Genomic DNA, 21134 nt, shown 5'->3' on the forward strand with positions numbered 1-21134 from the left:
TACGATTAGGGTTTGTGATTTTGCTGCACGCGCACTCGATTGTTGATGGGTTAGGATTGAATTTGAATGTTGGGTCGATTGTTGTTGACTTTTACTTTAAGCTTTCCCGGGCTGAGTTAGCACAGAAGGTGTTTGATGGATTGCCCGAGAAGGACACGGTTTTGTGGAATACGATGATATCTGGGTTGGTGAGGAATTGTTATTACGATGATTCGATACGGGTTTTTGGAGATATGGTTGTGGGTGGGATGGGTTTTGATTCGACGACGTTAGCAGCCGTGCTTCCTGCAGTGGCAGAGTTGCAGGAGTTGAAAGCAGGGATGGGTGAAATTGCAGTTCATTGTAGGGATTAGGGATTAGGGTGAAATTGCAGTTCATTGTTATTTAGGGATTAGGGTGAGCTTGTCTTCCAAAATTTCTTTACATTAAGCAGGGTTTCACTTGAATGGAGATTTTAAGGAAAGGATATATATTGATCCTTCTGAGAGTTGAATTCGTAATGCTTCTTAAATGTGGGCTGTCAGCCTGTCAGGCATAGTTTATAGACATTTTACTGCATCGAGATTCTACTTCCGAAATGCATATGAACCACTAGCCCAGAGTTGTTTCGTTTTGTGATTGAAAAACAAATTTATTTAAGGGGGGAACGACTTGTCCCCATTTACCACCACCCGCACACCCATGTTCAGTCCCCTGCCCTATTGAATTGAATTTGTGCTCAAATGTTTATTGTTATTTGAATCGAATTATGAATCGAATTTTTTAGTAATGATTATTGTTATTTGAATCATTGTTGTTATTTGACGACATAGGAAAAAAAGAAGATTTAAAAGTGGAAATTTGGTGTTTTTAATTTGTTTTTCCTGTGCTTTCTGGATGAATAAACACGGGCTTCATGTTTTTAATTTGTGGTTGTAGTGAATTCTGGATGAATAAACACGGGCTTCATGTCTTTTTCATACATAAACAATTTATTTGTAATGAATTTCTACAGGACCAGAATGTGAACTAATTGGGATTATTGGTCAATCTACATTCTACAGAGACTGGTGAAGTTTACACTTGGGGTTGGAAAGAGTGTGTTCCCTCTAGGAATCTTATCGGTGACCTGGGTATGGTGGAACATCTCCAAAAGGATACTACAAGGAATCAAAGTTCATTACCAGCTGAACAAGGTATTTCTGTAACCTGGGTATATTTGGAAAAACATGCACGGAGGCCTTTTCGATTGTACTAGATCAATGTGATTAAGACCTTATTGTCTTATACAGCCATTGTATAGCCATTTAGCACAATTTCAATTATTTTGAATCATAATTTGTGATTGTATAGCCATTGAGCATTTGGGTTTAAGATGATTTGAGAAAACCAATTGCATTTAGAAGCGAACTTGTCATTAGTCGGAAAAAATTGAGTTATTGTGATGTGTGAAGTAGAATTGACTAACTTTAGATATGTGAAGTAGAATTGACTAACTTTAGATAATTGGCATTTTAATTTCTAAGTTGTGATATGTGAAGTAGAATTGACTAACTTTAGAATTGACTAACTTTAGATAATTGGCATTTTAATTTCTAAGTTGACTAAGTTGTGATATGTGATATGTGAAGTTTTTAGAATTGACTAACTTTAGATAATTGACTAACTTTAGAATTGACTAAGTTGTGATGTGTGATATTGATGCGTTATTTATGCGCACACAAATTAAACCCTCTTTTTGTCAATTGTAGTAAGTATGTAAGTAGGGATCGTTCTGGACCGGGGATTAGGAGGGATTGTTAATCACTTGGATTTGACTCAAAAACGTAAAAACAAGTTTAAAACACTATACTAGACTCAAAGAATGCAAAACTCAATATAAGATAGATTAAGACTAAGACTAAACAAAATATAGGGGGATTGAGGTTTTGACGAAATTAAACTAAAATGGACAGATTGTAAAGAAAACAAATTGTAAATACGAATTTGATGGAATTGAATGGATGGGAGGCTAGCTAAGGGGTTCATCTCCACACATGTTATACTTGCACACAAAACGATTTCTAATTGCTTTTCAATAAACCATGAATTCTCAACGCCCCAGATTAACCGTGAATTGCACTAATTAACCCTTAGATTTTCCTAACGTTATTGAATTGGATGATTGCATACGACAACCCAAAACATTCCCCACAAGTCCCCTACATGATTGCATAATAGGGATACAAGCAAGAATCGTTAAGTTCTATGAAAATCATAAGCATTGACGAAGCACTTGTTACTATGATTGCATGAAACTTATGCCAAGAATTTACTTAACGCGATTGTTTATAAGCAACCTCCACTACTTGTGAATATAAGTTCATAACTATTAGGTGAAACTCACTTATATTCTAGCGTCATATTCATGCATGAAAATTAAGCGTGCACTCTCAATAAACATACATAAATAAGTTATCAATCAAACAGTTAAACAAATTGAATCCACAACTTATGAAACGCAATTAGAAGTAATCAAATCATATCGCAAGTATAAACATGTATTTCGAATCCCCCCTAGCCAAGGGGGGGTTTAGTTCCTCATACGTACAAGACAAAGAGAATTGAAATTAAACATTGAAATCGAGGAAAAGAAACACCTAAAAATTCCAATAACTCAAACTTGAATTGTATGAACGTTTAGGCACTTTTCTCCTCCTCTTTGTTGTGGCACAAGGTCTAAGGATAGGTTTTGGGGTTGGTTTGTATGTGGAATGGATTGGGGATGGTAGGATAGTGTTTTGGAGGGATGGGGAATGGTTGAAATGGAAGGATAGATGCTGGAATTGGAAGGGATGCACAGCACAAGAGATGTGATTGTTGTTGTGTGTTGTGGTAATGGGAATGCATGGGTTTTTATAGGAGGAATGGAGGTGTATATGGCTATTTGTTTAAGAATGCATGTGGCTCTTATGATTGAGAGTGCATGTGGCTGAAATAATGATGGAAAACAGCTAGGAAAGTTGGTGGAAAGCTGGAAATGAATGGGGGTTGCACGGCAAAGCTTGTTCTAAGTGATGGGTGCATGTGTGTTAAAGAGTGAATGGTGGCTGCAATAATGAAATGGAATGCTGGAAAGTGGAGTGAAATGCACGGCAATGAAGTGTTGTTGGTGCTGGAATTGTTATGCACGGTTTGAAGTGATTGTTGTTTGTGTGAAGTGTGTGTGAATGCATGTGAGTGGCAGCTAGGGTGAATGATGATGAATGCATGTGGATTAAAGAGGGAGAATGTGGTGTAATGATGAAGTGGAATGGCTGGAAATGCAAGGGGGAGTGCGGCTAGGATGTTGTTTGTGTGAAGTGTGTGTGAATGGTGGTTTTGCATGGCTTTGATGGATTGTTTGATTGGGCTAGAGGTTTTGCATGGCTCAAAGGATTGTTTGATTGGGCTAGGCCCTTTGTTTTATGTCCCAAAGAGCATACAAGGCTTCAATTTCGTCCATCCTCTTTGCTCCATGTTTAAGCTATCCAATCCATGCCCAAAAATGCTCCAAATAGCCTCAAAATGCACTTTCTTGCTCCCTTTGCCATGAGGACCTAAAAACAAACGAAAATAGCTTAAACTACTAAAACAACTATGAATTAACAACATAGATGCATGAAAACAAGCTAAGTAAGTCGCCTAAATATGCTCCTATCAGATATGTGAAGTAGAATTGACTAACTTTAGATAATTGGCATTTTAATTTCTAAGTTGTAGCAGTGTAGTGTGTGTTTCAGTTTCGGCATGTGAAACTTTTCGTTCCATTGTTATGACATTGGTTTAATTAGACCTTTGCACAATTTCTTTTTGTTACGTATTTCTCATCAAGAACTTGGTGGTTGAACCTTGAAATCCTATATTCCATTAAGCAAATATTATAAAAGCTGAAAAGGTATTCTTTCAGCATTTTGTGTGGCATGCTTTTAAGCCTTTTACCTTCTTTTTAGCGAGAAAAGATTTATGCTTTCGCCTTTTGTTTTCTATTCTTTTGTTAAATTTCTTACTGATAAGTTTGTCTTTCAAATGATGTTGAGTTGAATGCTTTCTTCAAAAAGTGTATAGATGTCGCAGTTGATCACTCGTCGTAGGAGTGTGACCAATGCGCCTCCCGCATTATCAGCATTTACTGCTCCATCCGTGAGTGCTCCATTGATTGGGGAGCCTACACCCCTTACTGAGGCTACTGCTACAGCATCCCAGGTGCCTGTATCATCGACGTCATCAGTGTCGGTTCAGTCGCTCAGTGCACGGCGGCCTCACCGGCACCGCTGCGATTTGGAGTCTTCTGTTCACACTTCCTCATCATCCAGAGTTGAGGATGGGGGCTCCCAGCCAGGTAGTTTTTTTTTCCTAATTCTCACTACGTTGTATTTTTTTTTCATTTTAAAACTATTATTTTTATGATTGTGAAAATTTGTTGCGGGTTGTGAATTACTGTTATTTTACTTTTTTAAGGTTTTGGGAAATGATATACTATTAGGGGAGGTTTTGCAAAATTTTCTATAGAAATTTAAGCTTAGGATTTTCACCATTTAAGTTTTTTTGGATAGCTAAAAAAAGAACCAGGGGGCCTAATCGAATGCTGAAGACGGCACAGAATGTACGTCTGTCTGCCTCCTTGATCAAGATTGCATATGACTCGCGACATCGTGGAGCGGCTACCTCACAGCAACATAGCATCGTCGCTACTAGCTGTGGTTGTGTTATTCGGAATTGTTGTCCTATGCAGTGGGAGACTTGGGCAGAAATTCCTCAGGAGACGAAGATACTGGTGCGAGACAAGTTGTCGGTTAGTATATTAATTTTTGGCCTTTTATCATTTTTTTAATTATGTTTACAAATATTATAAACCAAAGTATATTATCTTAATATTATTAAATTTCTTACTATTATTTTGTTGTTTTATTTGTAGGTCAATTTTGATTTTAAGGACATATACCCTGAGGTCATCACCTACTTAGACGAGACCTTCGCAAATCGGTACAAAAATTGGAAGAGCAATCTTCATGCGCATTTTAAGAAATTTAATGATCCAGAGGTTGCTCGCCTAGAGGGTTGCCCATCCGAGTTGGAGGACCGGCCAGAGGATTGGGAATGGCTCTGCAACCATTTTACGGACCCAAAATTTGTGGTATGTACTTAATATTTTAATAATAATTCATTAAATTTTTAGTTATTTTTTTAAGCTTTTTAAAATAATTTCTTTCAAATAGTCGCACTAACATGTATATTGTGTGTTTAACAGAAGAAATCTGTTGCTGGCAAGATAGCTAGGGAGTCTAAGACACTTCTCCACCATTCCGGTTCGAAGCCCTTTTCGTATAGGCTTGAGACACGACGTCAGGTAAAAGTATATTAATTTTGAAATTTTATACAATTTATTTTTTATTATTGATTAATAAAATTTTCCTAATGGTTTTTTTTTTTTAGGAGGGTTCTAAGTTCCCAGAGATCGACTTGTTCAAGGACGTTTACGTTCGACCTGGCAATAAGATCGCTGAGCAGCTTCATGTAAGTAGATGTAATTGTTATTATTCTTATATTTATGAATCGTTCAAATATTATTTATATTTTGTTATTAACCATTATACGTTTTTTCTTTATTATTACAGGCTACTATGGTGGAAAAGGGCGATACTGTTCTCCAATAAGCAACATCGCAACTTCCCTCGGAAACCCCGATGGAGGACGTCACTTTACCCGAGGATGTAGGTTTTTAGATCATGACTGAGGTCCTGGATCAAAAGTACAGTCGTCGTCATGGCAAGGTTGTTCGGGGTATGGGGAAGGCGCGGGTTCATGAGACGGGTGCCTCTTCTTCCAAATCGACCACAGGAGAGGTCAACGCCCTGAAGGAGGAAGTGACAACCCTAAAAGGTCAGCTTGCAGCCCAGGACGAGCAGATAAAGGCCCAAAGTGAGCAGATGAGGGCCCAGAACGAGCATATAAAGGCGGAGAACGAGCAGATGAGAGCTGAGAACGAACAGATGATGGCGCATATGAGTATGATTGTACAAGCCTTAGCGGTGTCCAGTCTCCAAATCCAGCTGACAGCACCTGATCTTACTCCACCTTCGACCTCCCAGCCACCTCACCTACCCGATACCCAGTAGTTTTCAAACCTAGAAGACTACTTGTTGTAGTTTTTTCTTTTTTTGTTTAGACATCTTGTATGCACATTTTCATATGGTTTATAATTAAATTTTTTCTTGGTTTATTGTTTATTGTTTAGAATAATTACAATATTTATTAAAAATTAAATCCAAAATATTAATAGATCCAAAATATTTTTGTCAAAAAAATTAAAAAAAAATTAAAACATAAAAAGTTTGCGCGACGAAAAAGTTCTATAGGTCACGCAAAGTGGGTTTGCGTGACGTAGGTATGTGTCACGCAAAGTGTCTTTGAGTGACGCCAACCCACTTTGCGTGACGCATCCTCTGTCACGCCAACCCACCCAACCCACTTTGCGTGACGCATCCTACGTCACGCTAACCCACTTTGCGTGACGCACACCTTGGTCACGCCAACCGACTTTGCGTGACGCATGTAACTTCTTCGTCGCGCAAAACCTTCTTTCACAGGCGTGGCGCGACGCTTGTCGCGTGACGAAGGTTCGTCACGCAAATTTTTGCGTGACGTTTTTTTGACTTTGCGCGACGAAGGACCTACGTCACCCAAAGTATTTTTTGTACTAGTGTATGGTTATGTGAAGAAAATCTCTGTAGTCTAACATCTTTAGATTACTTCTTCCATCGATCTATTGTCCATGGACTCATTAATTTTGGGTGTATATCGTTCATTGAGATAGTCCTAATAAGTGACTTTGCCTTTTGCTGTATTAAAGTTATCTACACATACATACATTATCCTGAAATATTTCTTTCGAATATTGACTTTCACGGCATATCTCCAACATGACTTTCATTACCAAGTCATTAAAAAAAAAGGAAACAAAAAAACACAATTACCAGCTCCGAGCAACATCTTAAGCGTAATCGATTTATTATTGCTTTCTCCCTTATTTTGTGATCAGTAATAGAAAAATAGTGAAACCACTATTACCACTCATGATTTGGTACATGGGAATCATGTTTACAAGAGAGAGCTTTAGTCAAACGTGTACACTCTCTAATATTTTATTCATTGTGTATTTCTATCTCACTACTCAGTATCTTTTCGTAGTTGTAAAGGAAATGATTAAGAACACTGTCGTATTGCGTAATAGGTGCCAACTGTTAACTATTTACATGCACGTTTGCATTGGCTTGAGTAAGCTCTCTAAGAAACTTCGGTTAAATTATGTTATAGAAAATAAAAAAAGAAAACTAATGAAAAAAATTTAAAACTTTGAGTTTTAACGATAAGGACAAAATAAAACGTAAAGTGAATAGTACCAGGATAGACTTTTAGTGTAAAAATGTGATTTTTCGTTAAAGTTTCAAAAAAAAAAAAATGATTAATGAATTTTTATCTCTTGTAAAGTATTCATTTTTCAGTTTTTTTTTTTTTTAATCTTTTCAAAATTCTCCAATGGGTACACCTAAGAAATAGGCCATTCAACAGTTTTTTTGGTCAATCTCTCGTGAAGTAAAATTTTCATCTCATTAAGACCTGGTTTGGTACTGAGGTGATTCTGAAAAAAGCTGGTATAAAAAAAGCTGGGAGCTGTTTTTGTGTTTGGTAAACATTCAGCTTCAGCTTTTTTTCACAGTTTTGGGTTAAAAAAAGCCAAAAACAAGAAGCTGCAAAACCCAGCTTTGAAAAACTGGTTTTTTTTCACATTTGTTTTACATAAAAGTTTACCAAACACTATAATACTGCTTTTTTTTTTTCAAAAGCACTTTTACAAAAAAGTTTACCAAACACTTTTCTGCTTTATTTCATAGCTGCTTATTCTCACAGCACAGCAGAAGCAGCTTTTTTTTCAAAACACAGCAATACCAAATCAACCCTAAGTATTAGCCTTTTGCGCAAGTAAGCTACAGTTTTTTTACAATGCAACGAAATTTTGGATACTTTTAAAATGAAGATTTGAATATTAAAATTAAAGAATTCAATACCGCGAGGCGTTGTAGTCACATCCAATGCCTACTTTTCTTTTTAGCATGAAAGCACCTAAGCCCTATGGTTTCACAAAAAGCAAATTGTATTGCACAACTCAAATAATTGAGTTGAATTTTGCACCACAAGAATCTCTTTTCTTCATCATTTTATGCACGGCATACGCGCATTAGGTGCGCCCAAGGCTTTTGCTTTATTATATTGCAGCACTTCCTATGATAATATTTTAGTACTGGTCTGGTATTGATATACTTTTATAAAAAGTAGGTATAAAAAAAAGTAAGCTAAAAAAAGTATTTGATAAACACTTAAAAATAACTTATTTTTCACACTTTTGAATGAAAAAAGCTGAAAACGTGAAGTAATAAAAATGAGTTTTGAAAAAAAGTTGAAAACGTAAAGCAGCATAAATGTTGGATTATATGTTGAATGTTGGATTATGATTTCTTGTTAAACTTTAGATTATGATTTCTTGTAAAACGTTGGATAATATGTTTAAGATAAAATTTATAAATATTTTTCTTTTAAAAATAAAGTATATTTAGTAATTCACCTTTATTTGTGAAGAAAATTAAATTAATAGCACATCTAGTATTATACCATTTTTTATCATTTCACACAGTCACAGTTTTTACATAAAAGTTTACCAAACACTATAATACTGTTTTTTTTTCTTTTTTTCTTTTTTCCAAAAACACTTTTACAAAAAAGTTACCAAACACTCTGCAGCTTTATTTCACCACTGCTTATTCTCACAGCACAGCAGAAACAGTTTTTTTTTCAAAGCACATAAATACCAAACCAGCCGTTAAGCTTGTTATCAATTTAGGACTCGTTTGGATGTGCTCTTAAAATGACTGAAAGCACTGTTAGAGAAAATATTTTTTTGTAAAAGCATTTAAAGTGATTTCTGAAAGAAGTATTAGTTATATGCTTCTTCTGTAAAGCATTTTACGTGTTTTTCCTTAATTTACTTACATTTTTACCAAGGATTGGTTTCAAAAATATTTTTACCAAAAGTGCTTTCAGTCATTTTAAAAGTACATCCAAACGAGTACTTATCTTTTGTAATTGTTTAGACATAAAGATAGTAAACTTTAAAGAATAAGGATTTGAGTATTAATTATAAATATTAAAATTAAAGATACTAGAGTTAGCCCTAGTTTGGTACTGCGGTGATTCTGAAAAAAAAGTAGCTATTAAAAAAAGCTTGGAGCTTTTTTATGTTTGGTAAACATTCAGCTTCAGTTTTTTTTCACAGTTTTGGGTGAAAAAAAACCAAAAACACAAAGCTCCAAAACCCAGTTTTTTTTCATATCTGTTTTACATAAAAGTTTATCAAACAATATAATATTGCTTTTTTTTTTTTTTTTTCAAAAGCACTTTTGCAAAAAAATTTACTAAATACTCTGCTACTTTATTTCACAGTTTATTTCCAAACCAGCCCTTCATACAACAAACGTCAATCGACTTGTAAATTAATAGTAGCCTCAATGGATTCCTTTTATAAGGCGGCGGAAACTGAAGAATTACTTTTCCTATCTATTTCGATGTGGGACGGAAAAACATTTCCGCGATATCAATGTGATGAAATTGTATTCTTAACTTTCTGATGTGGGTTTGAAGACTTGATACATAGAACATATAATTTCTGGTGGAATTAAATTTGCCCACCTCTGTGAGCGGTGGTTGAACATAAATTTGAGTAACCTTAGCAACCTGCAAAATAGTAAGACAATCGTAAGCAAACCTTAGGGGGGGGAGGTATGCTGGCCAAAGGCTCTCCAATAGTCAAGTTAGTGAATGATCTTTAGACTCAAGCATTGGACCAGATAATTCAAGTGTATATATTGTGTTACTGTAAATGAGCCCTAGATTGGTGTGTTTATACCATGGGAGAGAAATTTGTAGGATAGAATCCTCGTTCTAAGCCGGGAAAATTCTAGAGGATATCTAGTAAGTAGATATTGCATCCTCTTAGGAGTGTAATTACTTGCGACATATGCCTGTCCCTAGATTGTAAGGATTCCAAGACTTATAGGATCTGATTGTGTCCATATCCAGATCAGATTGCGTGTCTTGCGAAACAAGCATGGTCATCTAGCGAAGTCACTAGGACTTCGCCCATTGCCCCGGAGTAAGGTGATGGTAGCACCCTGCTTCGTTTGATACAGCTCCGCTGGTAAGTCTATGACCAGACTTCTGAGGTGGCAGTATTAAGGTCAGCCTTATTCTGGCCTGGAAAATCATGGTCCCACACTTCCATTGTGTGCTTTGGGCTCATATAGAAGTGTTTTTAAAATATTTGAAAGCGTTTTTAAAGAAAATATTTTTGGGTTCCAAAAAAGAAGCACATAACTAATTTCTTCCAAGAAACACTTCAAATACTTTTTCATAATTTACTTATTTTTTCTGAAAATTGGATCAAAAAACGTTTTCATAAAAAAAAAAAACTTTAATCATTTTGAAAATACTTCTAAACTTGCACTAAATCTAATTTTTCAACTTCCTATTACTCTCTTTTGTGCAATAGGTGCAACCAATCTTAGGAGATTTTATTTCATTTCAACAAAATATTAGGACAATATCATCCAATAGCAACCAGCCACGCAACAGCCACTCCTCTCCACGTGTCCAAACCTCCTCTATACAACACGTCACATAGCTTTCACCCCCTCACTCCTCGTTTTTATTATATTTTTTCAGATAAATTGCCAATTTAATCTCTGAATTATTACTTGAATGAAAATTAGGTTTCTAAATTATTTTTTTTCTTCAGAAATATCAGTTCTTGAATTATAAAGATCTGCTAATTACATCCCGAATATTATATTCGAAGTTACTATATTTAATTTTTCGTCAATTCAAGTCACGTTACATGTATGTGATAAACATTGGAGGGTGGATTGGTAATTCTACATAAAGAAATAGTGTATAGAGTTAACTTTGGAGGGTAAATTGAACGTTAGATTAGCAACCTATATGAAATATTAAGGGCTTATGGGCGAGAAAAGAACGATATTACACTCTAAAGTGTATCAAGTGATTTAAGTTGATAAAAAATTTGATAAAATAGCTTTGAATATAATAGTGGGATTAAATTAGCAATTTTTAATGAATTTAGGAACTTATTTTACCGAAAAATAGTTCTGAGATCTAATTTTCACTGAGGTGATAGTTCAGTGGCTAAATGCTCCCTATTATATTGGAACTCTCCGGATCCTAGGATTCCCACATTATAACCATTTATCGTACATCGTACGGTCAGTTTTCGTTAGGTACTATTTGTATTTAATTTTAAATAAAAAATACATAATTTATAATCGTACAATATACGATTAATAGCTAAAATGTGAGGATCCCTATAATGCTCACAATTTAGATCCGATGGAATCCAACTCCTTTTATATTTACCTTTCAACAAAATATTAGGACTATATCATCCAATAGCAATCAGCCACGTAAGAGCCACTCCTCTCCACGTGTCCAAACCTCCTCTAAAAAGCGCCATATAGCCCTCACCCCCTCCGCTCCTCGTTCTTATTATATTTTTGGGATAACTTCATATAGATCCAATTTTGTGAGCCATTAGTAGAATTAGTCCACTTCATTGAAATAGGTCCAATAATTAAGATTCCACATATACTTATTTGTGGTTTGTACCATATTTACCCCTTAGACTTACGAATTGTTATAAATATACAAAATTTCTTAATTATGGGATTATTTGTCGTTTAACTAATCCCTTAATTGTAGGATTAGTTATAGCCATATAATCACCTCAACCCTAGTTCGTTTCATCCCACCTTTTTTCCTTCTTCCAAACAATTCCCTCTATCAATCCTCCTCTTTTTTGTCTCTTCTTTTCATGGGTGATATTTTTGTGTTCTTCCCTCCAAATTCGTTCCTTTAATGGAGGTATATTATATCATATTTATATTTCTATGTTCCGCCATGTAGGTTCCTAACATTTTTCTTCCTATACAATAGGTAGGTAGTTACTAGATTATATCGGTTTTGTTTTCTTCATAAACAGTAGGCAGTTACTAGATAATATTTTAGTTGGGTATTTAAATATTCAAAATTTAAAAACTGAATAAATGATAAAAAAAAATTAAATAATTTAAATATTTTTATCTGAAGAGGCAAAATTGATATCAAAATATGTAATTGGATAACTGGACTCAATCCTAAAAATTACCTATGTTTTTGGACCTAGATCCAAAAGCCCTATATTTTTCCCGTGGGCGATATCAAAAGTCTCTCACTACGACCACAAACCAAAAGCTTTCGCTTTCTCTATCTAACACCCTTCGAGTTTTCAAAGCCATCGTCGTTTCGAGACCATCGTTATCACCGTCACCATGTCGTCGTCGTCGAAGAAGATCACCCTGAAGAGCTCCGACGGCGAGTCGTTCGAGGTAGAGGAGGCGGTGGCGCTGGAGTCACAGACCATTAAGCACATGATCGAGGACGACTGCGCCGACAACGGTATTCCTTTGCCCAACGTCACCAGCAAGATCTTGGCCAAGGTCATCGAGTACTGCAAGAGGCACGTCGACGCCGCCAAGCCCGACGAGAAGATCTCCGAGGACGATCTCAAGGCCTGGGATCAGGAGTTCGTAAAGGTGGACCAGGCTACGCTGTTTGATCTCATTCTGGTATGTTAAAACCCTAATTTAATCTCGAATTTCGATTTATCCTTGTTTGAGATTGCTTTGTTTGATTCTAGGATTTCGGAATTTGGGGATTGGTTTGGGTTAGGGTTTTTGAATTGGGGATTGGGGTCAATTGTGTTGCTTTTAGGGATAGGGTTGCTGATTTGGGGTTTTCTATGATGGTTTGGTATGCGATGAAATTCGATTATTTTTTACTTTTGTTTCTGTTTGGGGATTTGATTCAGTGGTGTCTGTGCATTTGAATTGTTTAATTTTTGTTGCCTTTGATGTTACTGTGCTTGTTCTGATTCTGCTTCTGCTTCTACTTTAAGTTTGTCTTGTGCTTCTGTTTGAAGTTGAGATAAAGAGGAATATCTTCGTATTGAAATTTTTTGCCTTTCGACGTTTACTTGTCTAAGTTGTGATTAAGTTTGTTAATAAGAGAATGTGCCTCTTTCTGCAACATTTGTGGTGTGTCAATTTGTAGAGCGGCGAAACAAATAACTAGTTTCCATGCGTATCATCATTATTCAGTCTGTGGCGATAGTATTATCGGTTTAATTGGTTTATGAATGTAGTGTGTAAGCTTTTGCAGAAACTACTGTAATGTGATCAGTTGGTTTTCATTATTTCTGTGAATGGCTAATTGCAGAAACTGGCATTATTTATGTTTTTCTAATGTGATGATATTGGTATGGACAGGCTGCAAACTACTTGAACATCAAGAGCCTTTTGGACCTGACATGCCAGACAGTTGCAGACATGATTAAGGGTAAGACTCCAGAAGAGATCAGAAAGACCTTCAACATCAAGAACGACTTCACCCAGGAGGAAGAGGAGGAAGTTCGTCGTGAGAACCAGTGGGCGTTTGAATGAAGTTTCTCGGTGATGGTCTTTTTACTTGGAACTTAGGGCTGGCATACCTATCATGTATTCTAGTTAATCAGCTCACTTCTTTATCATTCTCTGTTTTTAAGTGCTTTTATCGGAGTTGCAAGTCCTTTCAAATTGTAGATAAAAGTTGGATTCTGATGTTGGTAGTGGTTCTTCTACTGCTGTCAATGCCATTGCCAGTTTTACTATTTCTGAATCAAAATCTTCTACTTCCATTAAGTTGTTTCTCACGTGGTTTGAATCAAGCTTGGTGTGTATGCCTTAGTTGTGTCCCTTTCTGGCTGAATTCTTGTTACATTTCTTCTATATCTATGTGACTATCATTCCTCAGTTCCTTTGATTTTTGCTTAAGTTTGCATAAAAATGATTATGCAACTGGTTTTTAAGATATGATCACTTATGGCTTGTTTTACTATTTCGTAATCAGAATGGGATGAATTGAATTAAGCATGAGGAGGAATGTGACATAAATTGTTTACTATTTTTTTATTAGATTTTTGTCGAAGCTTTGTACTAAATTTTACATGATACCATATATTGTTTACTACTTTTTTATTCGTATGACATAAATTTAGACTCACATCGGCAATCATTTAACAGTCAAGTTGACATAAAATGTAACGATGTATGACATTGAAATGAAATAACAAGTACATATATAAAATTAAAATATTTTAAAGGTGATGTATGAGGTTGTAATTGCATCTAACCTTCAGAGTGTAAGCTGCAATTTGTCCTTGTATATTTTCCTTCTATTTCGACCTCTAAATTTGCGTTCAGTGTCAAATAACAGCAGACTCATGCCATATAATTAAGAATTCGTTTGAAAGTGTTTTTAAAATGGCTGAAAAGACTTTTTAAGAAAATATTTTTGAATTCTAAAAGTACGTGCTTTTTAAGAACTCAGCATTTTTTGTAAGTAGTGACTCTAAAATCATTTTCGTCAAAAACGCTTAAAGTTGTCTTAAAAGCATTCCGAAAAACGCTCGTAGTCTTTTTAAAAGGATTCCCAAACTAAGTTTTTTTATCCTCAATTATACAAAGTTTGAAAATTAGTATCATCTCTCTTTGTTCATTTGAAAATTAATACTGAATTTAGCAAGTTATTCAATTCTAAAAACGAAATGGGGTTGCTATAAGCATTTGCGTCTCTCTCTCTTTCTCTCTCTCTCTCATTGTCTACCCCTGTCGACGGCGCATGATCCGAACTTTCCATTTGAGCAGATCGGAGACGATGAAGTTTCACCCCATCAGATATCCTCCGTCGCGGCTGTCCACCACCATGCTCTAATTTCGGCACCGCCAAACACCTGCCGACCGGAAATGATCTTTCGCCAGACAATTCCTTTCAGAAGCTGCGGTCGGTGCCAATTCAATAACCTGTTTCTGGAAACAAGCGACTGAAAAATGACTGTTTTCGGAAACGAGAAACTCTCTTCGGGGATAGTGAGGGTCCAACCCAATACATCTCCTTATAAAAATGAAAGGGTAAAGTACAAAAAATTACCTCAATTATTGGTCTCACGACACTTTCATACTTCATCTTTTTAAAATGACAATGTCATACCTCATCTTATGAATTTGTGCCAATGTCATACCTCCGTCAGTTTTTCTGTTTGTTTCTTTGTTAAGTACTGACGTGACTAGATACGGGGGTCACTTACTAATCCAATTGGATTAAAATATATTTAAATATATATTTTAATAATTAAAAAATAAAAAAATAAAAAAATATATTAAATCTTTCTCTCTCTCCTCTCTCTCTCCCTCTCTCTCGCCTCTCTCTCTTCTTTGCATCCCCAAAACCCCTTCCCACCCGACCCCCCCGTCCCCTTCCCACCCGTCCCCCCCAACCTTCCTCCACCACTCTCTCTCTCCCTTCTCTCTCTCTCTCGCATCTCCCTCTCCTTTCCATCGTAGTCTCATTCCTCCCCACTTCTCTCCCTCGCCGTGCCCAGAACCCCCCAAACCCACCTGGATATTTTCATCCGTCCTCATTTCTCGGATCTACCTGCAAGCTCCGACCCATTTCCCTCTCCCATTCCATTGCCCACCGCCGATCCGCCGTCGTTGCCGTCTCCGAAGCTGTCAAGGAGAAAGGGAGAGAGTGAGAGCTGTCAAGATGGGGGCCGACGAGGTTGCCGTCTTCCCTAACCCAAACCCATATCCCACCCCAAACCAGCAACTCCCATTCCCACCAGGTGCCTCTTTTCTCTTCCTCCGCCGCCTCTCTCTATTTCTAACCTACAAGCATGCATAAAAAACAAAGCACCCACCAATCCTGAGAACACACCATTAACAAAAGTTCAAAAATCCATCTTCCAGTTTACCTCACTTTTTTAAGAAAATGGAACCTTCAGAATATCAAAAAAATTCATTTCCTTTCTCCCACATTTTCCGAGCAACCAAACAAAGCAAAACCATTCAATTTTTCCCAAAAAAAAAAAGAAAAAAAACCCAAGTTGTATTCACAAGAGACTCAGCAGCGGTGGTAGGCGTGGGATTGCTGCTACGTTTTGCTGGGCTTGAAGATGGTGCTGGGCTATGAGAGCAGAGGGAGGTGACAAAGGCGGTCCTTAACTTCTACAAACCCGACGACGAAGTTGATTACTTGGTAATCGTGGGGCGAAAAGGCTGTCAAGGATTCGTAGAAGTATTCGAACGAATATGGGTAGTTTGATAAGGAATGAGAGGAGATCAATGGAGGGAGTGGGTACCCAGAGAAGGGTAAGGTTGGTGTGTCGAAGATCGGCGACTTCGATGTCATTAGTTAGAATGGGGAAGAAGGTGATGGTCGTTGGTGGATGGAGTCGACGATGAAGAGGAGAGAAGGGAGGGTAAGTGCGAGTTGTAGATGAGAGAAATATGGGTGGGGTTGCAGATGAGAGAAGGGAGAAAAGGGGTGGATGGGGAATAAAAAGGGTGGATCGGATTTGGGGAAGACGGGAGGGGGGAAAAGGGGTGGGTCCCCATGTAAAAAAATATATTAAATGATTTTAATTTTTTAGTTTTTAATATTTAATTAATTTTTTAATATTTTATTAATTTATTTAAGCCACGTCACTATTTAAGCCAAGTCACGTCAGCACTTAATAGAGAAACTAACAGAAAAACTGACGGAGGTATGACATTGGCACAAATTCGTAAGATGAGGTATGAAAGTATCGTGAGACCAATAGTTAAGGTAGTTTTTTGTACTTTACCCAAAATAAAAAATTAAAAAACCATTTCTGCCCTCTCCCTTCAAACCACTCGAGCCTCCTCCATTCCATATATCCCCACATTTTTTTATTTATTTCTCACACCCTTTGTTAATTTATGTCCGTTGATCTTCTTCAATTCATCCGATCCGACAGCCGAAAACCAAAAAAATGTGGAAGAAGTAAGGTGTGTGGATATCACACCCCTTCCATATAATAATCCAACTGCTCCGTTCCATTGCTCTGACCGGCTTTGTAAGTCTTTCTTTATTTTTATTTTTATTTTTTTTTGCAATTTTTTAGTTTCTGGGTTTGTATCTAGATTCTGATTTAGAGATTTAAGATTTAGGGGTTTCTAATTTATGTTTGGTTGGGGATTTTAGAGTTTCAAGTGATGTCGAATTTCGGATTTTGTATAAGTCCCTAATTTAGGAGTTGGGGGATTCAGATTAGGGATTTAGAGATTTTATTTTATTTTTACTACAAACGTATAGGGGGAGGGGAATTTGAACTAGAAGCTCGAGCGTCAGGTAAATGCTTATAATCACTTTAGCATCAGGTTTGAAAACATGATCTTCTTTGCTTCACGTTGCTTTCATTAGTTCCATAGCATAAGTTAAATTTTCTCCGCCCCTCTCCCTTTGTTTTCTTTCTAATTTTTCTTCGTCTCACTTCCTTTTTTCCTTCGTCCCTTTCCCTCTTCATCTCTATCTTCTTCTTTTGTTCTCCGTTCATCTCCCTATTTTCTTCCTTTTGTTCTCTGTTCATCTCCCTCTTTTGATAAAAGAAATTAACATCAAAATTAAACCCAGAAGCTGTTCATCTCCCAACTTCGTAATCGACTGCAAATCTTCACAATCAAACCACAAAGCAAGAAAGAGATTGAAAATTTAGGAGTAGGGAGCGGGTTGCGTGTGCGATTGGCCTGAAGGTAGAGGATGAGGGTTGAATCTGGTTTGCGTTTTCTGAGTTTTTGGTGCTGTGATTGAAAATTTCAAGCTCACCTCACTGCAGATTTTTTTGGTTGCTGGTTTTCTTGGTGTTGTGTGATTAAAAATTTCAAGCTCATCTCACTTTCAGATTTTATTTATTTATTTATTTTAGGTTTTTTGAGATTTTGGGCGTTGGATGTGGTTTTGAAAATAGAATGTTTGCAGATTTTTCTTCTATTTTGTTTTGGTTTTGCTAGATTTGGTCTTGAAGATGGTTTTGGGAAGCGAGGACGAAGTAGATGGATGTACGAAGAGGGAGGGAGAAGCTAAGGTCTTAGTAGTCCGCCCGATTTCGGGGGGTCTTGCTAAGCCCCTTTAGCCAAGTGTTTAGTCCAATTTAGTCTGGGCGAGTCCCATTAGGGGGCATTTGTTTGGCCGACTTAAGTTTTAGTGGACTGGACTACTTAGCTAGAATCAGTAGTCCTGTGTTTGGTGTAAATTGGGATTGTGTTTAATGGGATTATGCCGGACTCATGTCGACTAAATCATTCACTAGGTGGGCTTAGCAAGAGCCACCAAAAATGAGGGGATTCGTAGTCCCGCTTCTGTTCTTCGCTTCACCTCGTGTTGCTTGGCTTCGCCTTAGGCTTGAACGACAACTTGCCTTCCCTTTCTCTGACTCTCTCTCTCCTCCTCCTTATTCTTCTCCATCTCAGAAGATCTCCAAGTCTGCAATATTGGGTTTGACAGAAACGAATCCAAGAAATCCAAGACATCGCCGTCTCTCACTTCCCCGACTCCACAAACCCCGACTCGTCGCTGGTCAGCTCACTAGGCATCGCTGTAGGCCGGTTTCGCTGCTCCACAGACTTGCGGCTCCGATTGAATCCACAGACTTGGAAAGCTTTCTCCAGTTGGAATCTTGCACCAAATAAAAACCTGAAAAACCAAGCTCGATTCTTCGTTTTGCAGAAAAATATTTGGCAATTAATTAGAAAAAAAAAGAGGGAAGGGAAGGAGAGCGTGGGACGGAGAGAACGAGGGAGATAAAGAGGGAGAAAAGGATGGAGGCTTCCAGAGAGAGGGAGAGTTTTATTAGAATAAAAAAGATAGAATTAATTAATATAATATTGTAGTTTGTTATTATCCTTCTTTTTAGTCTGACACTGCACCAAACGCTTCACTAAGTCAATCCAGCTTAGTCTAGTCTAAGCTAGTCTAACTTAGTCCCTGAAGCTAGTCCAATCTGAGATAGTTTAATCCAGCTTAGAGAGAGAGATAGAGATCTTCTTCCTCTTTGTACTAAATTGCTGCAAATACACCATAAAATAGTTCAGATTCTAACAATAATCGACTGCAAATCTTCACAATCAAACCACAAAGCAAGAAAGAGATTGAAAATTTAGGAGTTGGGAGCGGGTTGCATGTGCGATTGGCCCGAAGATAGAAGATGGGGGTTGGATCTGGTTTGCGTTTTCTAAATTTTTGGTGATGTGATTGAAAATTTCAAGCTCACCTTAGTGCAGATATTTTGGGTTTTTGGTTTTCTCGGTGTTGTGTGATTGAAAATTTCAAGCTCATCTCACTTTTAGATTTTTTTTTAGGTTTTTTGAGATTTTGGGTGTTGGATGTGGTTTTGAAAATAGAACATTTGTAGATTTTTCTTCTATTTTGTTTCGGTTTTGCTGGATCTGGTCTTGAAGATGGTTCTGGGAAGCGAAGACGAAGTAGATGGATGTGCGAAGAGGGAGGGGGAAGCTAAGGTCTTAGCAGTCCGCCCGATTTCGGGAGGTCTCGCTAACCCCCTTTAGCCAAGTGTTTAGTCCAATTTATTCTGGGCGAGTCCCATTAGGGTGCGTTTGTTGTACCGGACTATCTCGAACTGGACTAGCTTCAGAACTACGTTGGACTGGCTTAGACTAAACTAAGCTGGACTGATTTGGTGAAGCGTTTGGTGCAATGTCGGACTAAGAAACAAGATAATGAAAATAGTTCCCATTTTTTTTACCCAAAAAAAAAAAAAGTTCCATTTTAATTCCTTTTCCATTAAGATATAAACAAAACTAATATTATGGAATGAGTGAGACTGAATAAAAAATATAGACCAAGGTTAGAAAAGAACTCATGAATATAACAAAAGAACTGATGAATATAACAATGTAACTGTGTATTGAATTCTCAAAACAAATAGTTTGGTTATGCAATGGAAGTTACAACTTGTTTAGATAATGTTACAGAATTGTATGAAAACTACTTTTTTAGAACCCTTCAACAAAACAAGCATACACTCCAATAAAAGCACTTCTCAGAACCCTTCAACAAAACAAACACATGATCAATAAAAGCACTTCTCAGACCCCTTAAAAAAACTGAGATTCTCAAAAGCAAAGGTGTTTTATGAGTCGACACTTATTATCGTACTTTTGGAGTTTTGAAAGTCAAAATATAAGTTTAGCCAAAAATGACCATCTCAATCAGTGTTTTAAAAATCGACCTAGGCGCTGGGCGGTGGCCGACTGAGGGGATTAATGCAAAATCGGGATAGAGATTAGGCAGCCGCCGAGACAGCCTGGGCTGCCCTTGGGCAGCCTAGGCGGGCGACTGAGTGGCCTAGGCGGTCCAGGAATTTCAGTTTTATTATGTTTTCAAGAATGCAGATCAGCTGCATTTTTTTTTTTTTTTTTTTTTTTTTTTTTGCCTTTCTGGGTTTCTTCTGGTTCTTGGTTTGCCGAAGATGAAAAGAGGAAGACGATGACATTCTCTCTCTTCCTTTCACACCACCTGACCAAGCTAATTTCTTATTTAATTTTTTTTTCTTAGTTTCTCTCCAATCAACTTTGGACACCTAGCATCAAATTGCTTGCTTTTTGTATAAAGCCATAGGCTGTCAGTGACTCAGTTCTAGCATATTGATTTTTCCCCTAAAAAATGGGACAAGGATTGTCTGCCCTCTCACTTCCGGTGCCCTCCCGTACCCTCCTGTTTGTGTGGTCACGGTTAAGCCACGTCAACATTTTATATTACTATTCATTTATGTCTTATTATCTCTATAAGAAAAAACAATATAAAATGTTGATGTGGCTTAATCGTGACCACACAAAACAGGAGGGCACGGGAGGGCACCAGAAGTGGGAGGGCAGACAATCCTTGTCCAACCATGTGGTGTCAGATTAAAGATGTCATTGTCATTAAGTTTTGGTGCAGAGTTCCCATCTTTATGTGTCCTAGTGTGCCCTTTCCACATCCACATATTTGACACCTTTATTTCTCTTTAAATTCAATATAAATTAATATGATCTCTAAAAAATATTATTATGAACCACCCATATTGACATCAGAATTTTCTCTTTATTATGAACCATCCAACCCAATACGTGGGATTA

At 37.1% G+C, this 21134-nt stretch overlaps 2 protein-coding genes across 2 annotated transcripts; both read left to right on the forward strand.

Moving 5' to 3' along the window:
* The first annotated feature begins 1100 nt into the window (after positions 1-1100).
* On the forward strand, positions 1101-6220 carry LOC103967769. Its single transcript, XM_048575436.1, has 5 exons — positions 1101-1175; positions 4066-4339; positions 4554-4792; positions 4916-5134; positions 5249-6220. The coding sequence occupies exons 2-5, from the start codon at positions 4066-4068 to the stop codon at positions 5360-5362; spliced, it is 846 nt and encodes a 281-aa protein (XP_048431393.1). The 5' UTR covers positions 1101-1175; the 3' UTR covers positions 5363-6220.
* A 6134-nt stretch (positions 6221-12354) lies between these two features.
* Positions 12355-13949, forward strand: LOC103967768 (SKP1-like protein 1A). Its single transcript, XM_009381065.3, has 2 exons — positions 12355-12728; positions 13428-13949. The coding sequence occupies exons 1-2, from the start codon at positions 12432-12434 to the stop codon at positions 13599-13601; spliced, it is 471 nt and encodes a 156-aa protein (XP_009379340.1). The 5' UTR covers positions 12355-12431; the 3' UTR covers positions 13602-13949.
* Positions 13950-21134: the final 7185 nt, after the last annotated feature.

Source organism: the organism of the source record quoted next, unplaced genomic scaffold, assembly GCF_019419815.1.
Source record: "Pyrus x bretschneideri cultivar Hongxiangsu unplaced genomic scaffold, Pyrus_bretschneideri_v1 Contig8, whole genome shotgun sequence".
Classification (NCBI taxonomy): domain Eukaryota; kingdom Viridiplantae; phylum Streptophyta; class Magnoliopsida; order Rosales; family Rosaceae; genus Pyrus; species Pyrus x bretschneideri.